Raw genomic sequence first — 19,883 nt, forward strand, 5'->3', positions numbered from 1 at the left:
CCCAGTTTATCGATAGGGGAGACCAAACTAACGGTGAGTAGGTTTATTTTAATCGTAGGGCAACATGTTTGGAGCGCAAGGTTACTTTTTTCAAACGCGAAAATTTTCACTATTCAATGTAAAATAGTTGGAAGTATAATGCCTATACGAAATAAAGATGTGAATGAATGCTTGAACCATAATATTTTAAAAATACCACATAATGCTTTGTCCGAAGCATCCACCATCAAAGCGAGTAGGCGATTGAATTTCGGATACGTCATTTTAGACGCTTGAGCTACTTTATCCTTTAGCCGTTTAACAGGCTCAAAAGTCATCTTGAATACTCTTGGATTTCCTCAAAGGGAATCTGTCGAACGTCGCCTTATTGTGTACACCTATGTATGAGTCAAATTACTTGTCAGCTGACCATCGACTTTCCCATCGAATCATCAACGAGTGAGACTCATTACCTCAGCACGTGGTTGAGGCTCCATCCGTCGACTCTTTCAGAAGAAGGTTGGATCAACTGGGAGACAATCATTGCCAGGACCAACGCAGGCCGTCAAGCCTCTTGTCTATTCTAAAGTGAAACTGAAAATAATAATGTAGTGGCTCAACTGAGTGTATTCGTGCACACTGAGGATAACCAAATTAGTTTCACTATCTATAAATCCAGACTCTGATGGATGGGACATGTGCTACGAACCTTAAGCAAAAAAATTTTATTCCGTTTACAAGCATTCGAACTGTTTGAACAAAGAATTGCTGAAGTTTTCTGCACAGATGTACATCAGATTCAGATTTGTGTAGTATGGACAGAAGGCCTACGGCCTATGTTATTCCTTTTCTAGTATACTTTTGTGAGTGTCCGGTCTTGAAAAAGTCAATTGAACGTGCGGACATCACTGCTTCGGGCAGCAGGTTCCAAGTATTGATGACTCGGTGTGAAAACCTGTATGCCACAGGTATTTTGTTCTTTCTTGGCTTTTCTACTCGCCTGCTATGTCATCTGAGATGTCTCGATCTAGTGGAAAGAAAAAGATTGAATAAGTCAGGTCCAAAACCATTTCTCAGTATTCTGTACATCAAAATTGGATCTCCCCTTAATCTGCGATAGGACAGAGTGAAGAGGTCCAGCTTTTCAAGCCGTTCTTTGTATGGTGAACCCCGGAGTTCTGGAATTGCATGGGTAGCCAGCCTCTGTACTTTTTCTAAGATATCCGAGTCACCTTTTAAACAGGGGTTTGCAGCCACTCTTTAGACCAGTTAATCATATTACTTAAGTCTGCCTGAAGAGCACATGCGTCTGTATCTCCAGTTATTTCCCGCGAGATTTCTACATCGTCAGCGTATAATCACATTGGAGACTGTACTATACTTGGAAGATCATTAGCACACATTATAAAAAGTAAAGGACCTAGAACGGAACCTTGAGGTACCCCGTTAAGTACTGCTCTCCAGATGGAGCACTTGGAATTTATTCTTACTTTCTGTCTACGACCTACTAGGAAATCCTTAATCCATTTTAATAGAGGTCCAACAATACCAAGGTATTCCAACTTCAATAACAGTCTTTTGGTTTGCACCTTGTCAAAAACCTTACTGAAGTCTATGTAGACACCATCCACTGAGTTTCCGTTGTCTGGCGTGTTTATCCAGGACTCCTTGCCATAAGGAAGTTCGTTGTACAATATAGACCCTTTCTAAAACCATGTTCTATATTTAGCAAGTTATTGGCTTCCGTAAATGCCATTATGGTCCGTTTGACCATTCTTCCCAATATTTTAACTACCACAGTGGTGAGGCTTACAACTCTGTAGCTCGATGGAAGTTATCTTGATCCTGTTTTATGTGTGGGAGTGACGATTGCGTCCTTCCAGTCCATAGGTAACACACCTTGGTCAAGTGACATGTTGAATATCACAGTCAGTGGGGCTGCGATATATTGTGCAGTATATCTCAAGATTTTGGGGTGTAGTTCATCTGGTCCTGTTGACTTTTCCATGTTTGAGGTGCTAAGAGCCTTAAGCACATCGTCTTGATTGAAGTCCATGGTGAGCAGGTGGTTTGTTGACTCTGTATTTTGGTCTGGTTCTTTGTCTAGAGGAGGTTTCTGATTGAAGACAGTCCCAAAATCGTTAGCCATAGCCTCTGATTTTTCCTGAACTTCCTCTATCATTTCAGTTTCACTACCTTCTTTAATTAGGTTGGGAATTCAATGATATGTCCTTGTTCTGTAGTTTATGTACGAGAATATTCTCTTGAGCTGCTTGAGTGCAGATTGTGCCAACTGCATTTCATATTTTGTTTGAGCTTCCCGGATTTTTGTTATACACTTGTTTCTCATCGATATGTAGCGTTCCATCGTACCTGCTGTGCCAAGGCGGATGGCAACATCCCAACATTTCTTATCTTGGTTTGGTAAACGTCGGATATCACGGCCAATCCAGGGTTGGCCGTGCTTCTTCTTCTTTGGAACTGTCCAGGGTATGTATGGTTGAGTTACCCGATTGTATAACTGCCTGAAAAGAGTCAATATCCCAGTTCTCAGCCGATGCTGCGGAGTTGACTTCCTCCATATCTGCCTTCCATATGTTAGGACGGGCCGGCGTAACTGTTTGACAGGCAATCGCAGCCATGAATTTGAATAAGATGACTGCATGGTCACTTCTCCCAAGTGGTGGGAGGAAAGTCATATGGCCAACGTCATCACTGTGTGTGAAGACTAAGGCTAAAAGAGAAGAAGAGTTTCTTAAGTCGTATCTTGCGGGATCTCTAATGTGTTGGAATAATGCTAGTCCAATCGATGTTTCTAACAGTTTACAATCGAACGACGTTATCAACGACCCCTACTTCTAAGGTAACCCAGTTTACATACTGTGCATTGAAGTCACTCACTACAAGGCTTTTACCTTTGTTACACCAGGACTTAGATTTACTTAGGAGAAAATCATCTGCTACACATTCTGGACTGCGATATACTATAACTTATTCGGTATCTTGCCGTCGACATTTCAGCTTACATTTCACCAGTTCACATGTCCCCGAAACATGTGCTGCTGTCTCAACTAATCTTATGGTTAGGGTACTTTTCGTGTACAGAATAACCCCGTCTCCCCTACGGTTTAATCTATCAGCCCTACTGGTTATGAAACCAGTCAACTGAATTTCACTGTCTAATATTTCTGACGTTAACCAAGTTCGCGAGACAGCAATACTATCAGGTCTTTCTTTATCCAACACTGACTTCAGCTCCGCCATTTTATTTAGTAGGCTGCGAGCATTTGTGTAACATACCTTTAAGTCTGTGGGGAAATTTCCGTTACCACCCAGAGTAGTTTAGGGATCGTTTTGCTCCGAACTTTCACAATTTGTAAACCCTTAAGTACGAGGTTTCTTTCACCACTACAGTGACGCTCATTTATTTCCATTTCCATAGCTCGTCTGCTAATACGGTCAGCTAGGCTGGGATTCTCAAGGACGTATATTCCGGATCAAATTAGTTTACGTGAATTATCTAGAATCAGGTTCCTTTCTTCAACCGTCGCAAATGTAACCTTCATGAGGCGGTTTTACTGAGGACTTTCAGAAGCTTACAAATACTAACAACTGAAACTGTATCTGGGATTAGTTTACTTATTAAGGACTTAATATGACTGAGATTGTGTTCAGATCTAGCCTTCGTTTCCTTATCGGAAGATTCTCTTATCTTATGAAAAATGATTGACCTCTCAGGGGGATCTGTCTTGACACGCAGTGGATTTTTTGTTTCTGATACCGTCTCTTTCAATGACTTGCTGACCAGCTGTGTTTTGCTCACAGCTTTTTTTTACTCATCCCTTTTTCTCCGTACTGAAGTCCATTTATCACCACTCAAGACAGCAACACCGGGACAATTTGGAACGGTGACAGTTTTATCCGTGTCTTCAATTTCTACTAGATGTGGATGATTACCGATGTCAGTATCAAGTGGCACTTCACTCCTCGTTAATGTTAACGGAGATTTCACTTTCCCGTCAATCGCAGTCGGGTGTTTAGCGGGTCTGGTAACAGCACTTACTACACTGGCACATTCTTCACCGTCAGTGCTCGTGTAACTAGCGTTACCGCCATCGATTTTCCTACAGGCCAAAGCCGATAGGCCCATAGCCTACTGAATTAGTAAATTTTTATCTGTACAGCAGAACATACAAAGACAGTGTGAGTTAGGCTTCGAGCATCTTTTGTATGCCATAGGACTTAGGCGTGTACACATCTTATGATACCACTTTTTACAATCATCGCACTGCATCTCTTCCTCAACGGGGAATAGGCAGTTTGGTTGTCCACGTTTATGAGTCTTACCAACCATTTTAATTTAGATTAAAAAGGTTTAAAACACAAAATGATCACATTGTGAACACTAGTGTCAGTCAAGGAGTAAAAAAAGATACCACATGACAAAGTTTAGAAAACATTTCAAACCTTAACCAAAGTACTTTTAGTTAAAGTAGACCAAGAATGCTTTTTGGTGCAACAAGTACACAAAGCAAGGATAATCACGACACGTACAAAAATCACTGCCCTTTTTGAAACCAGCGCGGTATTATAATTGACATCACTACTTGTTGCATTATTACTTAGATCAGATTATGAGGGTATCATGAGTCAATAGGAATAATTTAAGTTGTTCAACTTTTTATACTTCTTACTGTAGACTATAACTGTTGGTTACAGCAATTGACCTAATGCGGGGTTTCTAAAGTTATATGCGCCACTAGATTGTTGGTTATCTGCAAACGTGAAGGCTTAGATGTAGAGGATTCAGTTGGCTTGTACAAAGTCTATTCACATCATATATATCAGAAAGCATTTTTTTACATTTTGAACACGTACGTTTTAAAATCCTCAAAAGCATGTATTAGTCTATTTCATTCGTTTAATTTATTTGTGTATTTTGAACTTTATGAATTTTTTTTCATTTGTAACCACCTACAGAATTAATATTGTAAGAGACAGTCGATATCGGAATGTGTACTCATAGTAGGGAGTTCAATACAGGATATTTGCAGACAACTGCTGCTGCCTCTAACCAATCTATTGCCCTAGGAAAAATGTATCAACTTATACTCAGGGAACAATAAAATATAATCAATTGTAATGTCCAGTTGTATTAGATTATTCTAATGTCCATAGCGCACAGGTAGTTTAAATGAGAAGTTGGTTCTGGTGTTGGCAGTTCGTACCACTTTTATCCGAGTCTTTCCAAATGATCACAATAGTTATGATGCTCTTCACAAAAGTTTATGTCATCAGGCTTAACGCTTTCCAGTGGTTTTTGAGTACTTCATATATATTCACTAATGATAACAATTGGTTTGTCTGCCTACTCTAACTTTTGTAACAAATATCAAAGGCTTCTCCTAATCCCGGGATAAGATAAAACAGAAAAGTTTGAACGTTCCGGATTTGTGTTTCGAGGACATAGAACCGAAATTCTATGTTTGCTCTTCCTAGGTACGCTTCTGTTTTTGTAGTTTCCTTTGCAATATGAAAATTAAAGTCACACACATCACATTTTTTAGTATGCTCCAAGTTTACTAATGATTAAAAAGACCTGTTTACTACAAGGACAAAGTCTAAACTTGTCTTCAGTTCTAATCCTTGTTTCTTTCGCTATTACTGACAAGAAGTGAATATTCAACAAGAGGGTTATCGGACCGTAAAACTAGGCCTAGTATAACACTCAGGACATCTGTATCTAACACTTGATTTGTTTTTTGGAGCCCTTGAATTTTAGGAAGATTTAATGCGAATTGCAATATCTCTGTTCCTTTTATATACCAAGGGATTTTGTTGAGTAATATGCTTTCCAGTCATCGATATAATGTCTTGGGACATTGTCTGTAAGCAACAGTAGTTCTGCGCATGTTTTGTGTTACAATTTTTTGTAGTTATGCTGCATTTCCTCTTCAACCTGGAAGTGTAAGGTTGGTTTAGCATAATAACAACTTCCCACGATCACAATTGATTGATCACTGGGTGGTGATCAATCTCATGCTTGTCTAGTCCCTATTAGTGCAGATCGAATGCTATCGATCATGTTGCACGATCATTTGTATGGAGATCAACTTAATTAATTAAAGTTTTTGTTGTAATTTGTTGGAAGAAAACGTTGAGTAGTCCACTAGTTCTATAGGAGTCATTCAGTCAGCTAAAACGTAGGACCAGACACATATGTACATCGGTCCAAGTTGCCACACTTCATTAGCACAAGATGAATACCAAATTCATGGAATTAATTACTTCAATGGTCGTAATATATAAAAGGAAAATTGCATATATGGATATAAAACAGGAAGAAAGAATTAGTTCGTATAAAGAAATTTATAAAGTAATTTTGGTCTCATGGTTTAAGGGAAGACAAAGAGTATACATCTACACCGTTGTGATCGATTCTAAGCCATTTCACACAGTCACCAACCATTGGTTACGATAATCGTGTGGGCCCCAACCAAGCGGACTGCATCTACCAACATGGCTCAGACCAGAAGTTAGCGACTCTATGGACTGGTGTCATGTTTTGGTTTGGCCGCCCCTAACCTTCTTCCAACTGTTTCTAACACTATTCATCATTACGTGTCGTGGTACTCGGTGTTCAAGCATACGCATCACGTAGCCGAACCATCTCAGTCGATCAAGATTTATAACCTCATCTACTGATTTATCATCATTTCATAATACCCTGCGTCTAACCTCACTATTACTTACCCGATTATCCCAGTAGATGTTGGCAATCTTTCTAAGACATCTGTGGTCAAATACTAGTAGCTTACGAGTATCTTCTACTCTTAATGGCCACCTTTCGCAGCCGTAAGGGCTGCGAACTTTGTTAACACAAGAGATGACGTAAGTTATAACCGTTCGCATTAACACAATAAAAGGAATGAAAATCCTAATTTATAAAAGCAATAGTATCTCCGGAATCAAAGAACTAGAAGCCATTAGAATTAGCCAAAGCGACTAATAAAATATATGGGATGATAATACGTTCGAGACATGGATAAGGCTAAAGAAAGGTTATTATATACACTTAGGAAATCACAGCATACTAGTTTCACGTCTATAAGACTCCTGTCCATGTCGTACTTGTTCAAAACATATTTATTCTCAGAGTGGTGATTGGTCAGTTATGTGATAAACTGCTAACCGATGTTGGTCTTCTCCTCCTCTACTGTGTTCCGATGGTTTTCTGGAAATACTTTGATCATTAGCATTAACATTTATTGATCCAGAAATTTAAGTAATAATTTACACCGACAAAGACGTCTCTTAGCTACAACCTAAACTCCACCTTTTGAAAATAAAACTTACAAACAAATTCTAGTATCTTTACTGTCGAATATCATAGTCATGATAGCATAACGATTCATGTTTTTTAATCAAATAAATTAGAGGTGTCTTCGTAATACGATGTGATTACCACTAAGCATCATAATACATCTACCAACAAGGAATTCTAAGCATTGTGATTATTTAAAAGACTTGGGAAAATATTGTCGGGTGTTTTTGCGGTACTTACGTTAAGCTTCATCCATAGTATTGTGTTCAAACAACTAGTTCATTACTCAAATACGAAACTTACATAAGTATTTCCACGATATTGTCACAACGTTGATTGCTGGGTTTCACGATACTGATTAGAAAATACTAGTAGTCTATTGTAACTCTCATATTCCAGAATAAAAGCTGATCGTTTCACATTTGTTTATTTTTCAAGATTGATTTGGTTGTTATATCTTGTCATCTATATGAAGTTTTTTTCTGAGTTTCATGGAAATTAATAATTCTGGTTTAATCACTTAATACGGAAATTGTGTTTCTTGTGTCAACTGCTGACTAATTAGCAGTCTCTACGCAAATAATCTGTATCAAATCATTCAGCAAATACTTGCATGAGATATGTTTTCACAAAAGCATTTGCTCTAAATACTAGTCTTATTACTCTGCATGGAAGGTGGTGCGTTATTTATCGACACAGCTCTCTCATCTCATAAATCCCATGTTCAAATCCAACATCATCTATGGATTAGACAAATCGACAGTATCGTTAGGCCTCATACAGACAGTACCCCTCGAAGCAGGTTACATATATCTAAATTACGTTATTATGCGTCAAATAAAACAAAATTTTAAAAGTTTGTGATAGGTAACATCAAACCATCTTTAAATAAACAAACCTGATTTATTTTTCAGCACAAATTAATGAAGTTACCCAACTATTGATTTTTTGTATATTAAAGACTTCAATCAACAATTCTATAATTAGGTCAAACCAACAATTCATTTTTGTGATATTTTTAGTATCCACAGCAGGAAATTCTCCTCTCGTATATCTAAAAATTATGTGTTAAGTTTGATGTTGCATTTTATCTTGATAAGCTCTGTCTATAACGCACTAATATACTACAATATTTACGTATGGTTGTTAACAACTTTATGCTTAAACGATATTGCTTGTCGAAGTGTGATCATTTACCTTTTGTATTTTTTTTAGTTAGGTCTGATTTATTTGTCTGATTATTCATTTAAAGTTACTAAACTGATATGGATCCCGAGAAGTTTTTAAATTTCCAAATGCAAATGCGTGAAAATAATTTAGAAGTAGAAAATTTCCTAAATGATTTTGAAGCATGGAAGGAAACAGTTGGATCAAAAAGCAAACAATTAGAGAGCACATGTCAACCGGAGTTGCCGGCTATTCGTAATAGTCTACTAAAAAAGCATAAAAAGGTAAAACTATACCAGGAGTGTCTGATATTTTTCTTTCCAAAAAATCACTTTCTCTAATTTTAGAAAGCAGTTAAACAAAGTGTTAACAATAAAAAGGTTGAACGAATCAAATCATATGATTATCGTGCTTGGGATAAATTTAGTGCTAAGCAGGCCTTAGATGATGATGAACATAATGATGATCGTGATGTTGATAGAAACTTCACTTCTCCTAATGACCAAGATTGCAGTAGTGAAACGGATGAAGAACAAGAGGATCAGAGAAGAATTCAGTTATCTAAAGAAGCTCGTGAACTAGGCAATGTTCGTTTTAAAGTTAGTGTAATTATATCTTTTTTTCACAGAATAAATGTTAAGATTTGATTTCACTAATATTAAGCTTATCATGAGATCTCAGATTCAAATTATATTTCAAGGATAGAAGGCTCAGGGCATTTATTATTCCTTTTCTAGTAAGCTGCTGTGCGTGAATAATCTCTTGAATGAGTCAGTTTAAAGTGTGTATACCATATCTTTCGGTAGTAAGTCCCTAGAGTTTTTCATTCAGCGAGGAAGCCTGTTTGTCGCGGGTATTTTGTTTTATCTTGGTATTTGAACTAGCCTGCTATATCCCATGAATTGTTCTGATTTAGTTGAAAGAAGAAGAGGTATATGAAACCGGAAACCCTTTCTTAGTATTCTATGCACCAAAATCAAAACATCCCGTAATCTGCATTGAGGATGTATTTCAGTAGCCATGGTTTACATGAAAGCTGAAAAAATCCGAAGTATTTCCTGAGTGAAAACATAAAAGTTTACTAAGTAGGGATAAACACTGTATGCACTGCTAATTCTATAACCAATCGTCAAGATGTGTCATAGTACACTATATTTTTTGTCACACACTCAGCTACTAATCAGTGCTTTAATCATAAGCAATAAAGAATCTAGTATAGATTTGCATCAACCCGATTCTCTACACAACATAAGCACAACTAGATGGAATTATCTGGAGGGGTATTGCAGTATTAGTAATAGTAGTAGCAGTGATAGTAAGATAATCAAATATTAAGAACTCGATTCGGCAAGAAAGAATAATTTTGCTGAATAAAATTATCAAATAATTACAGACTTAGAAGAAAAGCGAATGAATCTTCACCATTACAAATGACTCTAAGTCGCGTCTCTCAACATCTCCAAGGATCGACTGCGGCTCTCACGAGGACCCTGATCAAGTGGTCAGCAGCTGCCAAGATGGTTAAAATTAGAAGCCAATAAATTCATGGACTATTGTCAAATATTAACTTGTTCACTCCTAAATTTTTTAACGTACTGCTAAGCCGCCCACCATCGTTCATCGAGATAGGTTATGTTTGGATATACACTCTGCTTTGAGTGAAAGTAAAACAATAAGACTTCAAAAACCTTGTCTCTAAAGTCAATGTAGCCTTAATGATTAAACCCTTTAACTAATTGAGTACAAAACCACCATAATTAGTGAGTAATCTAATTAGTTTTTTTCGATTTGCCTTCAAATGTGGAAGCAGTTTATAGGGGACGAAATAAGTTTCAATATTGCGCAAACCGAAGCGACATACATCAATCCAAACCACCCTTTATGTTTTTTTTTAGCATAAGTGTCGCAGTTTGGAATTTTAACACTTCAAAACCACGAAGTTTTGTCGTGTGGCGATGAGATCTCATTCATTCAAGTCAATTATGCTTCTTGACTGTGCTGGACTCATCACCCAGCTTTGTGTAATTAGTGATAAGTCCAGGTCTAATGGAGACTGTTACACTATAAACAAAATCATCTTGTAACAACAACCTAAATGTCTCTAACATGATAATCATTCACACCTATACGTGTTTGATGTAGTTGTAATAATTTGGAAAAAGTAGAGGTAGTCAGTTTACTGTGTAACTCGGTGTATTGAGTGCCAATTGTGTTTACTATCATTTAACGAAAACTTAAGCCAATAACAACTTTCTGCTCAAATATATTAAATTTAAATCCATGAGTGCTTGTATAGACGCTTCTCGCTGTTTAGATTAACCTGTCTCTTTCTCATCGTGTTATTAATATTTCAGCACTTTCATTTATATCCCTTTCGATTTCCACTTCAAAATTGTAAATTAAAAAAACACAGATCTAATCAACAGGCATATCTCATGAGGTAATAGATTCAGTGTGGGGTAACCAATTAGATAACATTCAGTAATGTCTGTTTAAAGGTTTATCCATTTATATTTTTTCAAAATAAAACTTTTATATACACATTTTTGTTTCATAAACAAATAGGAAGGTAAACTAAATGAAGCTATTGAGCATTACACTATGGCCATACGACTTGCACCTGAAGATTCTATCCCATATATAAATCGTGCATTTGCTTATATTAAAACAGAACGTTATGCATCAGCTGAAGCCGATTGCACAGCCGCTTTAAGACTAGATAGAACTTCTGTTAAAGCATTTTATCGGTAAGTACTTGCTTGGATTATTATTAATATCTTCAACTTAAAGTAGGATTACCGTGCTGAAATATAAAATTTGTTTAACCGTTATATAATATGTAGGGTTTTATTTCAGTTAGGTAGACATTCAACTCATAATTTGGAAATGAAGTTTAAACTGATATTTATTCATATCAATTAATAGTTTGATTATAGCCAATGTCATATTGTGTCTAATCCTTATTGCTAATCGAATTCTATTAATCAAGTTGTAGTGTGATGATATCTATGACTGTGAGTCCTGCGGGAGCATCAATTATCTTAGGATTCCAAAATCATCCTGTTGACTAGTGGTGACCGAGACGGAACCTGAGTTCGGAACTTCCTGCCATTTTACTTCAACCACCTGCCCTCTGCAATCTGTGTATTACCTTTGCCCACTGAATCAGTTGCTTTATGCGTCAACTGTTGATAGCTCACTTGAAGTTCGCTCATTCCTGAACCTAACAGTCAGAACATCAGAAAAACCATCCAGGTACCTTGTGTTCTTCGTGTTATTGTATTAATCGCTTCAAAAAGACCCCTAATTACGTAATATAAATACTAGAGTACAAAGCTCCATAAATAATAAATCTTAATTGGTAAACAGCTGTGACATTTGTGATAATAAGGTTAGTAAGAGTTATGATTAATTACTAGTAGTTTATAACCAGCAAAAGGATGTCTCAACAGTCAGTAAGTTGAATGAAAGCCTCCTATTAGGATAATATAAAAATACCATTTACTTGATAGTTTACTAAATACACATAGGAAGCATATAAACTGATTTCTTCAACATTTCATAACCTTTTTCCCTACTTCTTAATTACTCTATATATCTACTTAACCTACGTCTAAAGACTATTGTCAGACTTTAAGCTTACTACGTTGTGTTGAAATTTAGAATTGAAGACATGTAGTGAATAGAAACATCGAGAGTATTTATGAGTTTCCAATTATATGCTTTTCTGAGAACTCATAACTAACACAAAAAATCATGTGGTTCATAAGATGTTGATTTTCGCTGAGTTAACTTTCTACTTTTTACAATACTCACTTAATTAGATATATCGTAACGGTAACTGACATGCTGGTTGACATATCCGTGTATCTATCAAGAAGTACAACGTTGTTACTAAACTACGTGATCTGATATTGAACTAAGTAAATTAGGCATTAATTTTTGCGAATATCAAGACTCGTGTTTTTGGCATTCATCAGAAAGTATCATCCATGTAACATTACTGGATTAAATTGTGTTAGTGTTTTAAAACTGACATTATATATATAATGTTAAGATAACAACATAGGTAACCGGAACACTGTATCACTAATAGAAAATATAGAATTGAGTTCTGATATGAATGATGTTTTTATTTTATGTTCAGGTCACATATTTGGTTGATCAGTAATAACAAGCATAAAAATCTACATCGACATTTTAGTAAAGGCTGTTTACAATACTGTGTCATATTAAGCTTTATTTAGCGTATTTATTATTTATGTATTAAATTATATTTCTTAGGAGAGCACTTGCTCGAAAAGGTTTGGGTCATATTACTGGAGCAATTGAAGATTTAAAAGAATTGCTTAGATTCGATTCAGATAATAAAACTGCCATAAATGAGCTCGAAGCTTTAATTGGTAAAAAGAAAGTCGCACACATATCTAATTCCACCGTGTCTTGTAGTTCAATCCAGTCGAGTAATCCGAGAAAAATGAGACGAATACCAATCATTGAAGTCGATGATGATAATCATAATAAACAAATGTTGAGTACACCTGTGCAGAATAGTACAAAATCTGTGTGTACTAATGATGATAGTTCCGTCTCAAATAATAACAAGTGTTCTATTTTGAATAAAGATCAATCAAAAAATGAGAATGTTTTGCATTCGACTCCACAGACATCAGATCGTTTGGAATCTCGGAATATATCCTCCAGTACGTCAACGCCAATAGTACCAACCAGTGAAACGATTAATCCTGGAATTGATCATAATTTTAAACGACAACTCCCATTGTTAAATACGAACTTACACAAACCACCATCAAATTGGTTTCAGTTAGAACGTGAACTACGTGAATTATGCCAAAGAAATTCTTCATCTAACTACCAGCCAAACCTTAACAAAGAAGCAATCATTTATTTGTGTAATATTCAACCAGTTCATTATGTGAAGTTATTCGGTGAAAATATGGAAAGTGATTTCGTATCACGTATGCTGCAAGCATTTTATCTTTCAGATCAATTGACAAATCAACACATTGTAGAACGTTTATTATTTTTATCAAAATTGCCAAGATTTGATATTGCTTGGATGATGGTTGATGGATCAGAACGTGTAAATATAATTAAATTTATTAAAAATTTACAGAATGATAATTCACTTGATAAAGAATTACTTAAACAAATTTATGTACAGTTTGAATGTGAATAAATCTCTAATGTGGAATAAGAGGATATTTTCTTACTGGACAATCGTTGACTAACGATAATCAAATAGCTTTCCATTTGTTATATTTTATTTCAAGTTGTCTGTTTTGAGTAATGGGCTAAATTCTAAAAAGTAACATCTGATATAAAGAAACCGAAAAATGTACTTATTGAAAAATATTGTATTGAAGTTATCCTAGGGTACCTTGATTTTCAAAGGTTCGTCAGCTATGAACTCGATTTATAAATTATGTAGTTCCTTCATAATATTTCTATCTATATTGTAGTCAGTCAGCTACAACGTAGGACCAGGCACATTTATGCATCGGTCCGAGTTGCCATACCTCATTAACACAACAAGATGGACACCGGATTTCATAAAACTAGTTAATTCAGAGGTGGTAATATATAAAAGAAAGATTGCAATAAGAATATAGTACAGGAAAAAAGAATTAGTTCATAGAAAGAAAGATATGAAACGATTTTAATCTCTTAATTTAAGGGAAGACAGGGAGTGTATACACCGACGCCATTGTGATCGATTCTGAGCCATGTCACCAAGAGTCTCCAACCATTGGTTACGATAGTCACGCGGACCCCAACCAAGTAGTCTGCATCTACCAACATGGCTCAGACTAGAAGTTAGTGACTTCAAGCACTGATGCCACGTTTTGGTTTGGCCGCCCCTAACTTTCTTCCAACCATCTCCAACACCGGTTAGCATTGCACGTCGTGGTAATCGGTGTTCAGGCATACGTAACACGTGGCCCCACCATCTCAGTCGATGAAGATTCATAACCTTATCAACTGATTTACCATCATTCCCTAATATCCTGCGTCGAACCTCACTATTACTCACCCGGTGATCCCAGCAGACGCCAGCAATATTTCTGAGGCATCTGTGGTCAAATACTAGTAGCTTACGAGTGTCTTCTACTCTCAATGGCCATGTTTCGCTGCCGTAAAGTAAAACAGAACGGACTGCCGCGCAGTATACTCGTCCTTTTATTGATAGACGGATATCTCGCCTTCGCCATAGGTGACGCAAGTTGGCAAAAGCCAAGCGAGCTTTTCGAATCCGTGCTGAGATTTCGTCAAATACCAACCCATTAGGGCTGATCAGACTTCCAAGATAAGTGAAGTTGTCAACGCAGACCAGTCCTGAAGCAACAACTTGCATTTAGAGGGAGAGAAGCGCATTCCAAACATTCTGGGATTGTTGCTTAGTGCTAGCAAAAGACTGCATTCTATCAGCGTCTTCACCAAACAGGACTATGTCATCTGCGTATTCTAAGTCGATAAGTGGTTTAGCTTCGTTAATTAATCATCCTGATAACCGTTATTATATAATTCTCAACGGTTTGGGCACCCGGGCAGAGTATCCTAGCCCTCATACAAGTCGAATTATTTATGTGGCGCATATCTATTTGGTGCCTCCTTGTACCAATGTTTGTGTTTAAATAAATAAAAATCCCAACGGTGTTTGGAATCAGAAGCGGCAACTACAGTTTATTGACAGATAACAAACATAGCAAAGCTACAAGCACACCGAGCGGATTTTGAGCAGAGACTAATATTTATGCGCGAGCGAATACGGAGGCAAATTTGTAGTCAAATCGCATAAAAGCGCAGCATAGGCCATTAATAGGATTCAAGTACATATATACATGGGGAAGATAATGATTCATCGAGCCATATTTTTAAGACAGAGAGAAATATATGCGTAGGCTGTCACATGCGATCAAGCGTACACATTTATACTGACAAGCTAGTGATCATAATAGAACAAAGGAATAGACAGATTGCTAATATCCAAATAACATTGTCTGTTAAATGGGTTAATAAAAGGGTTTAACAAAAGTTAACCATTATCGGAATTGATAGTAGAAGACTCTATAATATTTTCGTTTTGTTTTCCGTACAAACAAAAGTAATATGGCAAAGTGAATCGATATGAATGCAAGAACAGATTGTGTTAATGAAGCAAGAATTCACACAAAATACGATTGATCCTCTTTGTTGCCTTATGTTTCATTAAAAGACAGTGACATCAGAGGACAATACCTACTCTATAGCTGCAAAGAATCATCGATTAGCAAAAGTTCTTGAAAATTACTGCCAGAACTGGAGATCCTTTTGAGTTGTGCTGCTTTCGGAATCAAATTTTACTAGCTCTATTAATAACTGGTAGCCATTTCGAAAACAGTCGACTCTGTATAGTATTCTAATGAATCAGCCTATCAAAGTAATGGGTGCTGGGTTCAAGTTTCCATTGTAAACAATAAAACTTATTGTTATGCAAATAAATCCAAGAAATATATATTCTACATCTCATTGCTGTTAACGACTCAGAATGTCATCGATGAAAAGAATTTACATATAAATTACTTAGATTAGTTGCATTTAAACGAACGATTGTCAGTACTGAGGTTAATACATTGCTTATTTACATGAGTATTTGAGACGACCTCCCACCACCCATGAATTTGTAACATGGTAATATACACAACCTCATTGCATTTAATCACAACGGTACAAAAAACAAACACAGAAAGGTCACAATAAAAAGAGCACAAATGGTTCTTCAATTTTTTTTATGTGTATACATCCCGATCATTGTGGTCATTCCAGTTATTCACATTTCATCACAGACTGAATGAATTTGAAACGAATAAGTTATTATTTGATTCTTAGTATTTTGAAGTATCATTAATTCTGTATCTATTCAGTATCAGACAATGAATGGGTACTTGAACTTGACATACGATGAAGATCACTTGAAGTCCACAGAAAGCCTATAAAGAAAAGAATATGACTTATTAATCAGGTCAGAATGAATTCATTCGGACTTGATGCACATATTTTATGTATGTGAGATCTGATGACATTATCCCTCTGTCTAAACTGAAGTAGGTGGTTCAAACATGTAATCCAATAACTGTAAATCAGTTACTCTAAACATAAAGCCACAAAGACAGACACAGTGTCAAGTAAAATCCACGGTATATTATATTAGAACTAATGTAAACCCATGACTAAAATTATGAAATTAGAAAACCTTATCACGCGATAAAGGCAAAATAAAGTTGGGATTAAGAAATTCGAAATGATTAGTAAATAGAAAAAATACTACGAAGCCCCTGAAAATTAAGACATTTGTTTAGCACATCTTGGTAACTATCATCATTTGACTGGTATAGGTTTGTAAACCCTGTCTTCAAATTACTGTCAGCCTCAGATTTTATTTGCCAATTTGTGGAATCTTACGTATAAACACCGTTTTATTTTGATAATTTAAGTATGATGAACATGTATCGTAGTCAGCAATCAATGTAATGCCACGAAAATGATCAACGGGAAATCATAAATCTTAATAATAAGTTGCTAATATAAAAAGATTCTGGGTAAAATGCATAGGACAAAACTTACTAGAACTTGGAGTCATGGGTTCATCAAGATTACTAATTTTTGGTGTAGCCATGCCAGCATTAAATGCACTCGGTAAGGGGGTACTGTCACCACGAGGAGTTGTACTTGCTGCATGTGGTGTTTGAGCACCATATGCCAACTGTTATTTAATGGATAGAAAAGATATAACGAAAAGTAAGTAACATTGAAAATGGAATAAGTTTTCTGCCAATCAAGAAAGTGAACTAATGATTATGCACTGTTATATGCATTAGAAATATATGTGTTATCGATAAGTTAACTCTAGATGTCATATCATTATTCACTGATATAATCTTTATTAGAACTGTTGACTACATATGTGAAGAAAGGTAACTGAACAGAAAAAAGATTACTACTGTGATTTTTATGATAAATCTGAGGGAACTACTTTTAAGAAAGAACATAGTTTATGTTTAATAATAAGTTGTTCGGGCAACTGGGTTACAGTGACACTTAGGAAGAATCACATCCTTGTCATGATACCTGGGAGGGGTCCAACCCATGGTAGGGTCATGGGTATTCACTGCTGAGGGAGTCCCATTCTAAAGACTCAAGGCGACTGTCTAAAACTCTCAGGTTTTTAGTAGTACCCCAGCTGAGATTGATTCCCGATATGGATATTTATCTATGATTAAGTACCTTAATGCTCACAAACCTGGAAAAATTCTTTTACAATTACATGTGCGAAATTTCTATTTCATACACAAGTTGAGAAAGGAAATATTTTTTTGTTTAAATGATCTTTTCGCTATATATATATATATATATATATATATATATATATATATATATATATATATATGACAATATGGAGAGTAATATCATCGAAATATTTATCTGTTGGTTCGTCTGCGGTTCGGATTTCAACAGATTATTATTTATTTATTTCAACATAGATAATGGTACAAAGAGGCACCAAATACATATGCACCACACAAATCTCATCCGATATGTGTGAGGACTGTGATACTGCCTGGGTGCTCAAACCGAAGCACGTGGTTTTCTTAGGGGGCCACAACCCGAGCCTTCGACCTGAAGGTCTGATCCACAAGGCAGTGGAACATCGTAAGGAGATGCAGTCCCATGGAAGCCGGTGACCAACAATTGGTTCATACGCCATTTGTTCCTTCAGGATACTGGAGCCCATGTGCACCATTGGTTTGGAATCCGGTTAAAGCGCCGGACATTCGCTTTTCGTCCTCTCATTTTTGTAAACAACACTCCCGTCACGAGAAGGGAGTGAGTGGGACTTCCCTGGTAGAGGCTGTATACGCCTGGCCATGTGAGAGCATTTCGAGAGGGAAAGCGGACTCTCCCCACTCTCGGCCGTACCAGGGCATTTGGGGGCTGATTTCAACAGAACTGTTATTTAATCTTTGAATCACGATTGAATCTCTCTTTGTTATAGTTTAAATTAGACACTTATTAATCAATATCGTCAGTCGTAAAAAATAAATATAATCTATAGTCTGCTTTTATACGGAAACTGATATGATTAAAATGATTAATTAATGAATACAAATAAAATATGTAGTTAAACTGAAATATAAGAAAAAACAAATTTTTGAACATCATTAAAAATGACAAATACTTACCTGTGGTGTACGCATTTCACGCATTGGTGTAATACGAGGTGTAGTAGCACCATATTGTGTATCCATGATACGACCACCACTGTCTAACAAAGCCATATTTTCACGTGCAACAGGTACTTTTTTAAATTGACTATGTAATTCCAGTACTACATGCGTTGGTGTTGCATCACATATAATACCCAATAAACCTTTTAATGTACCCTGTATAAGAATAAAAAGAAAACATTCGAAAAGAAGGTTACAGGATAATAAATTAATGAAACAATTTCCTAGTTGAAAACAAGTCTCGGATTTTGGCGCAAAATTCACTCATCCATTTGAGTGAATAGAGTTTTTGGATTATAGCTGACAAGAGTTTGTGATGAAAACCCGAAATCTATTTACTAACCTTAATCATCAACTGTAAATTATAATTATAAGTCTTCACACAGTTTTTACGACCTCCATTTGGTCCCGGTTATTAAGTGGACACTCTCAAGGTCAGTCAGGCGTCGCTCTAAGGTCGTCCAAAAATTATAGTCTTACTGACATTGTTTATATTAGATGGAAAATCGAAAACACTTAGCAACAGTTGTTCATATCTCATATCAGCACGTTGCTGCATATTATTAACGCAGATTTTGTTGAAAAATATGAAGAGGTTAAAAAAAAATACAGGGATGAATTCATTCATTTTCGATTAGTCAAAAGATTTGCCGTGATCATTGAAAATTAGTATGTGCATAACACTTTTAGGATATTGTCAAAACATTGAGTCAATCCGTGAAGTTCAAATTATTTAATTTTGAAGGAGTTTTGTTCTCTGAGTTGGATGGTGTGGTCGTGGTAGAATTGAAGTGTCCGAATTTCTCCATATATGTGTTCACAGCTTGTCCTGTACACCTCGATGTTGATTGGTTCTCGTTGACCTTAAACCCGCCATCGTTTAATTCTTTATTTTGGGTGTATCTCCCACTGGTTTGATTTTTGTTCCTATGTTTGTGGATAATTTCTCTGATTAGTTGATAAATTCGGTGGATTTCAATGCGCTTGTTTGTTGCTGATTGACCTGAGTGACAAGCTTCTCAAAATTCTCTGGTGTTTTTGGAATCGCCTCTATCCGAAATCTCCACATTTTTCCAATCGAATATGTGTCCACAGTTGTTCACGTGCATTGATATAAGTGAGGACAA

General features: G+C 36.2%; 2 protein-coding genes across 3 annotated transcripts in view; one reads left to right on the forward strand and one right to left on the reverse strand.

Annotated features, from left to right (window-relative positions):
• Nucleotides 1-4,469: 4,469 nt before the first annotated feature.
• RPAP3_1 (RNA polymerase II-associated protein 3) lies at nt 4,470-14,077 on the forward strand. Of its 2 annotated transcripts, XM_012943741.3 has the most exons (5): nt 4,470-4,853; nt 8,519-8,754; nt 8,818-9,069; nt 11,036-11,217; nt 12,755-14,077. In XM_012943741.3, the coding sequence occupies exons 2-5, from the start codon at nt 8,569-8,571 to the stop codon at nt 13,668-13,670; spliced, it is 1,536 nt and encodes a 511-aa protein (XP_012799195.1). In that variant the 5' UTR covers nt 4,470-4,853; nt 8,519-8,568; the 3' UTR covers nt 13,671-14,077. The 2 variants fall into 2 exon arrangements, with proteins under 2 accessions (XP_012799195.1, XP_051065909.1); XM_051215407.1 differs by having other exon boundaries at nt 11,036-14,077.
• A 747-nt stretch (nt 14,078-14,824) lies between these two features.
• SUPT5H (Transcription elongation factor SPT5) overlaps nt 14,825-19,883 on the reverse strand; it is a 30,556-nt gene continuing 25,497 nt past the window's right edge. The window contains exons 6-8 of the mRNA XM_051215408.1: nt 18,712-18,912; nt 17,096-17,234; nt 14,825-16,461 (exon numbers count right to left, since the gene is read on the reverse strand). Of these exons, the coding sequence (XP_051065910.1) occupies nt 16,388-16,461; nt 17,096-17,234; nt 18,712-18,912 (414 nt within the window). The 3' untranslated portion in view covers nt 14,825-16,387. The remainder of the gene's footprint in view (nt 16,462-17,095; nt 17,235-18,711; nt 18,913-19,883) is intronic.

The sequence above is a fragment of the Schistosoma haematobium genome, chromosome 4, assembly GCF_000699445.3.
Source record: "Schistosoma haematobium chromosome 4, whole genome shotgun sequence".
NCBI lineage: Eukaryota > Metazoa > Platyhelminthes > Trematoda > Strigeidida > Schistosomatidae > Schistosoma > Schistosoma haematobium.

What these genes read in the sequence shown, in the direction of transcription:
- RPAP3_1 (XM_012943741.3), top strand. Translation starts at nt 8,569, where the DNA reads ATGGATCCCGAGAAGTTTTTAAATTTCCAAATGCAAATGCGTGAAAAT. An exon ending in TACTAAAAAAGCATAAAAAG is followed by an intron (nt 8,755 to 8,817) that starts GTAAAACTATAC and finishes CTCTAATTTTAG; the next exon opens with AAAGCAGTTAAACAAAGTGT. An exon ending in TCTGTTAAAGCATTTTATCG is followed by an intron (nt 11,218 to 12,754) that starts GTAAGTACTTGC and finishes TATATTTCTTAG; the next exon opens with GAGAGCACTTGCTCGAAAAG.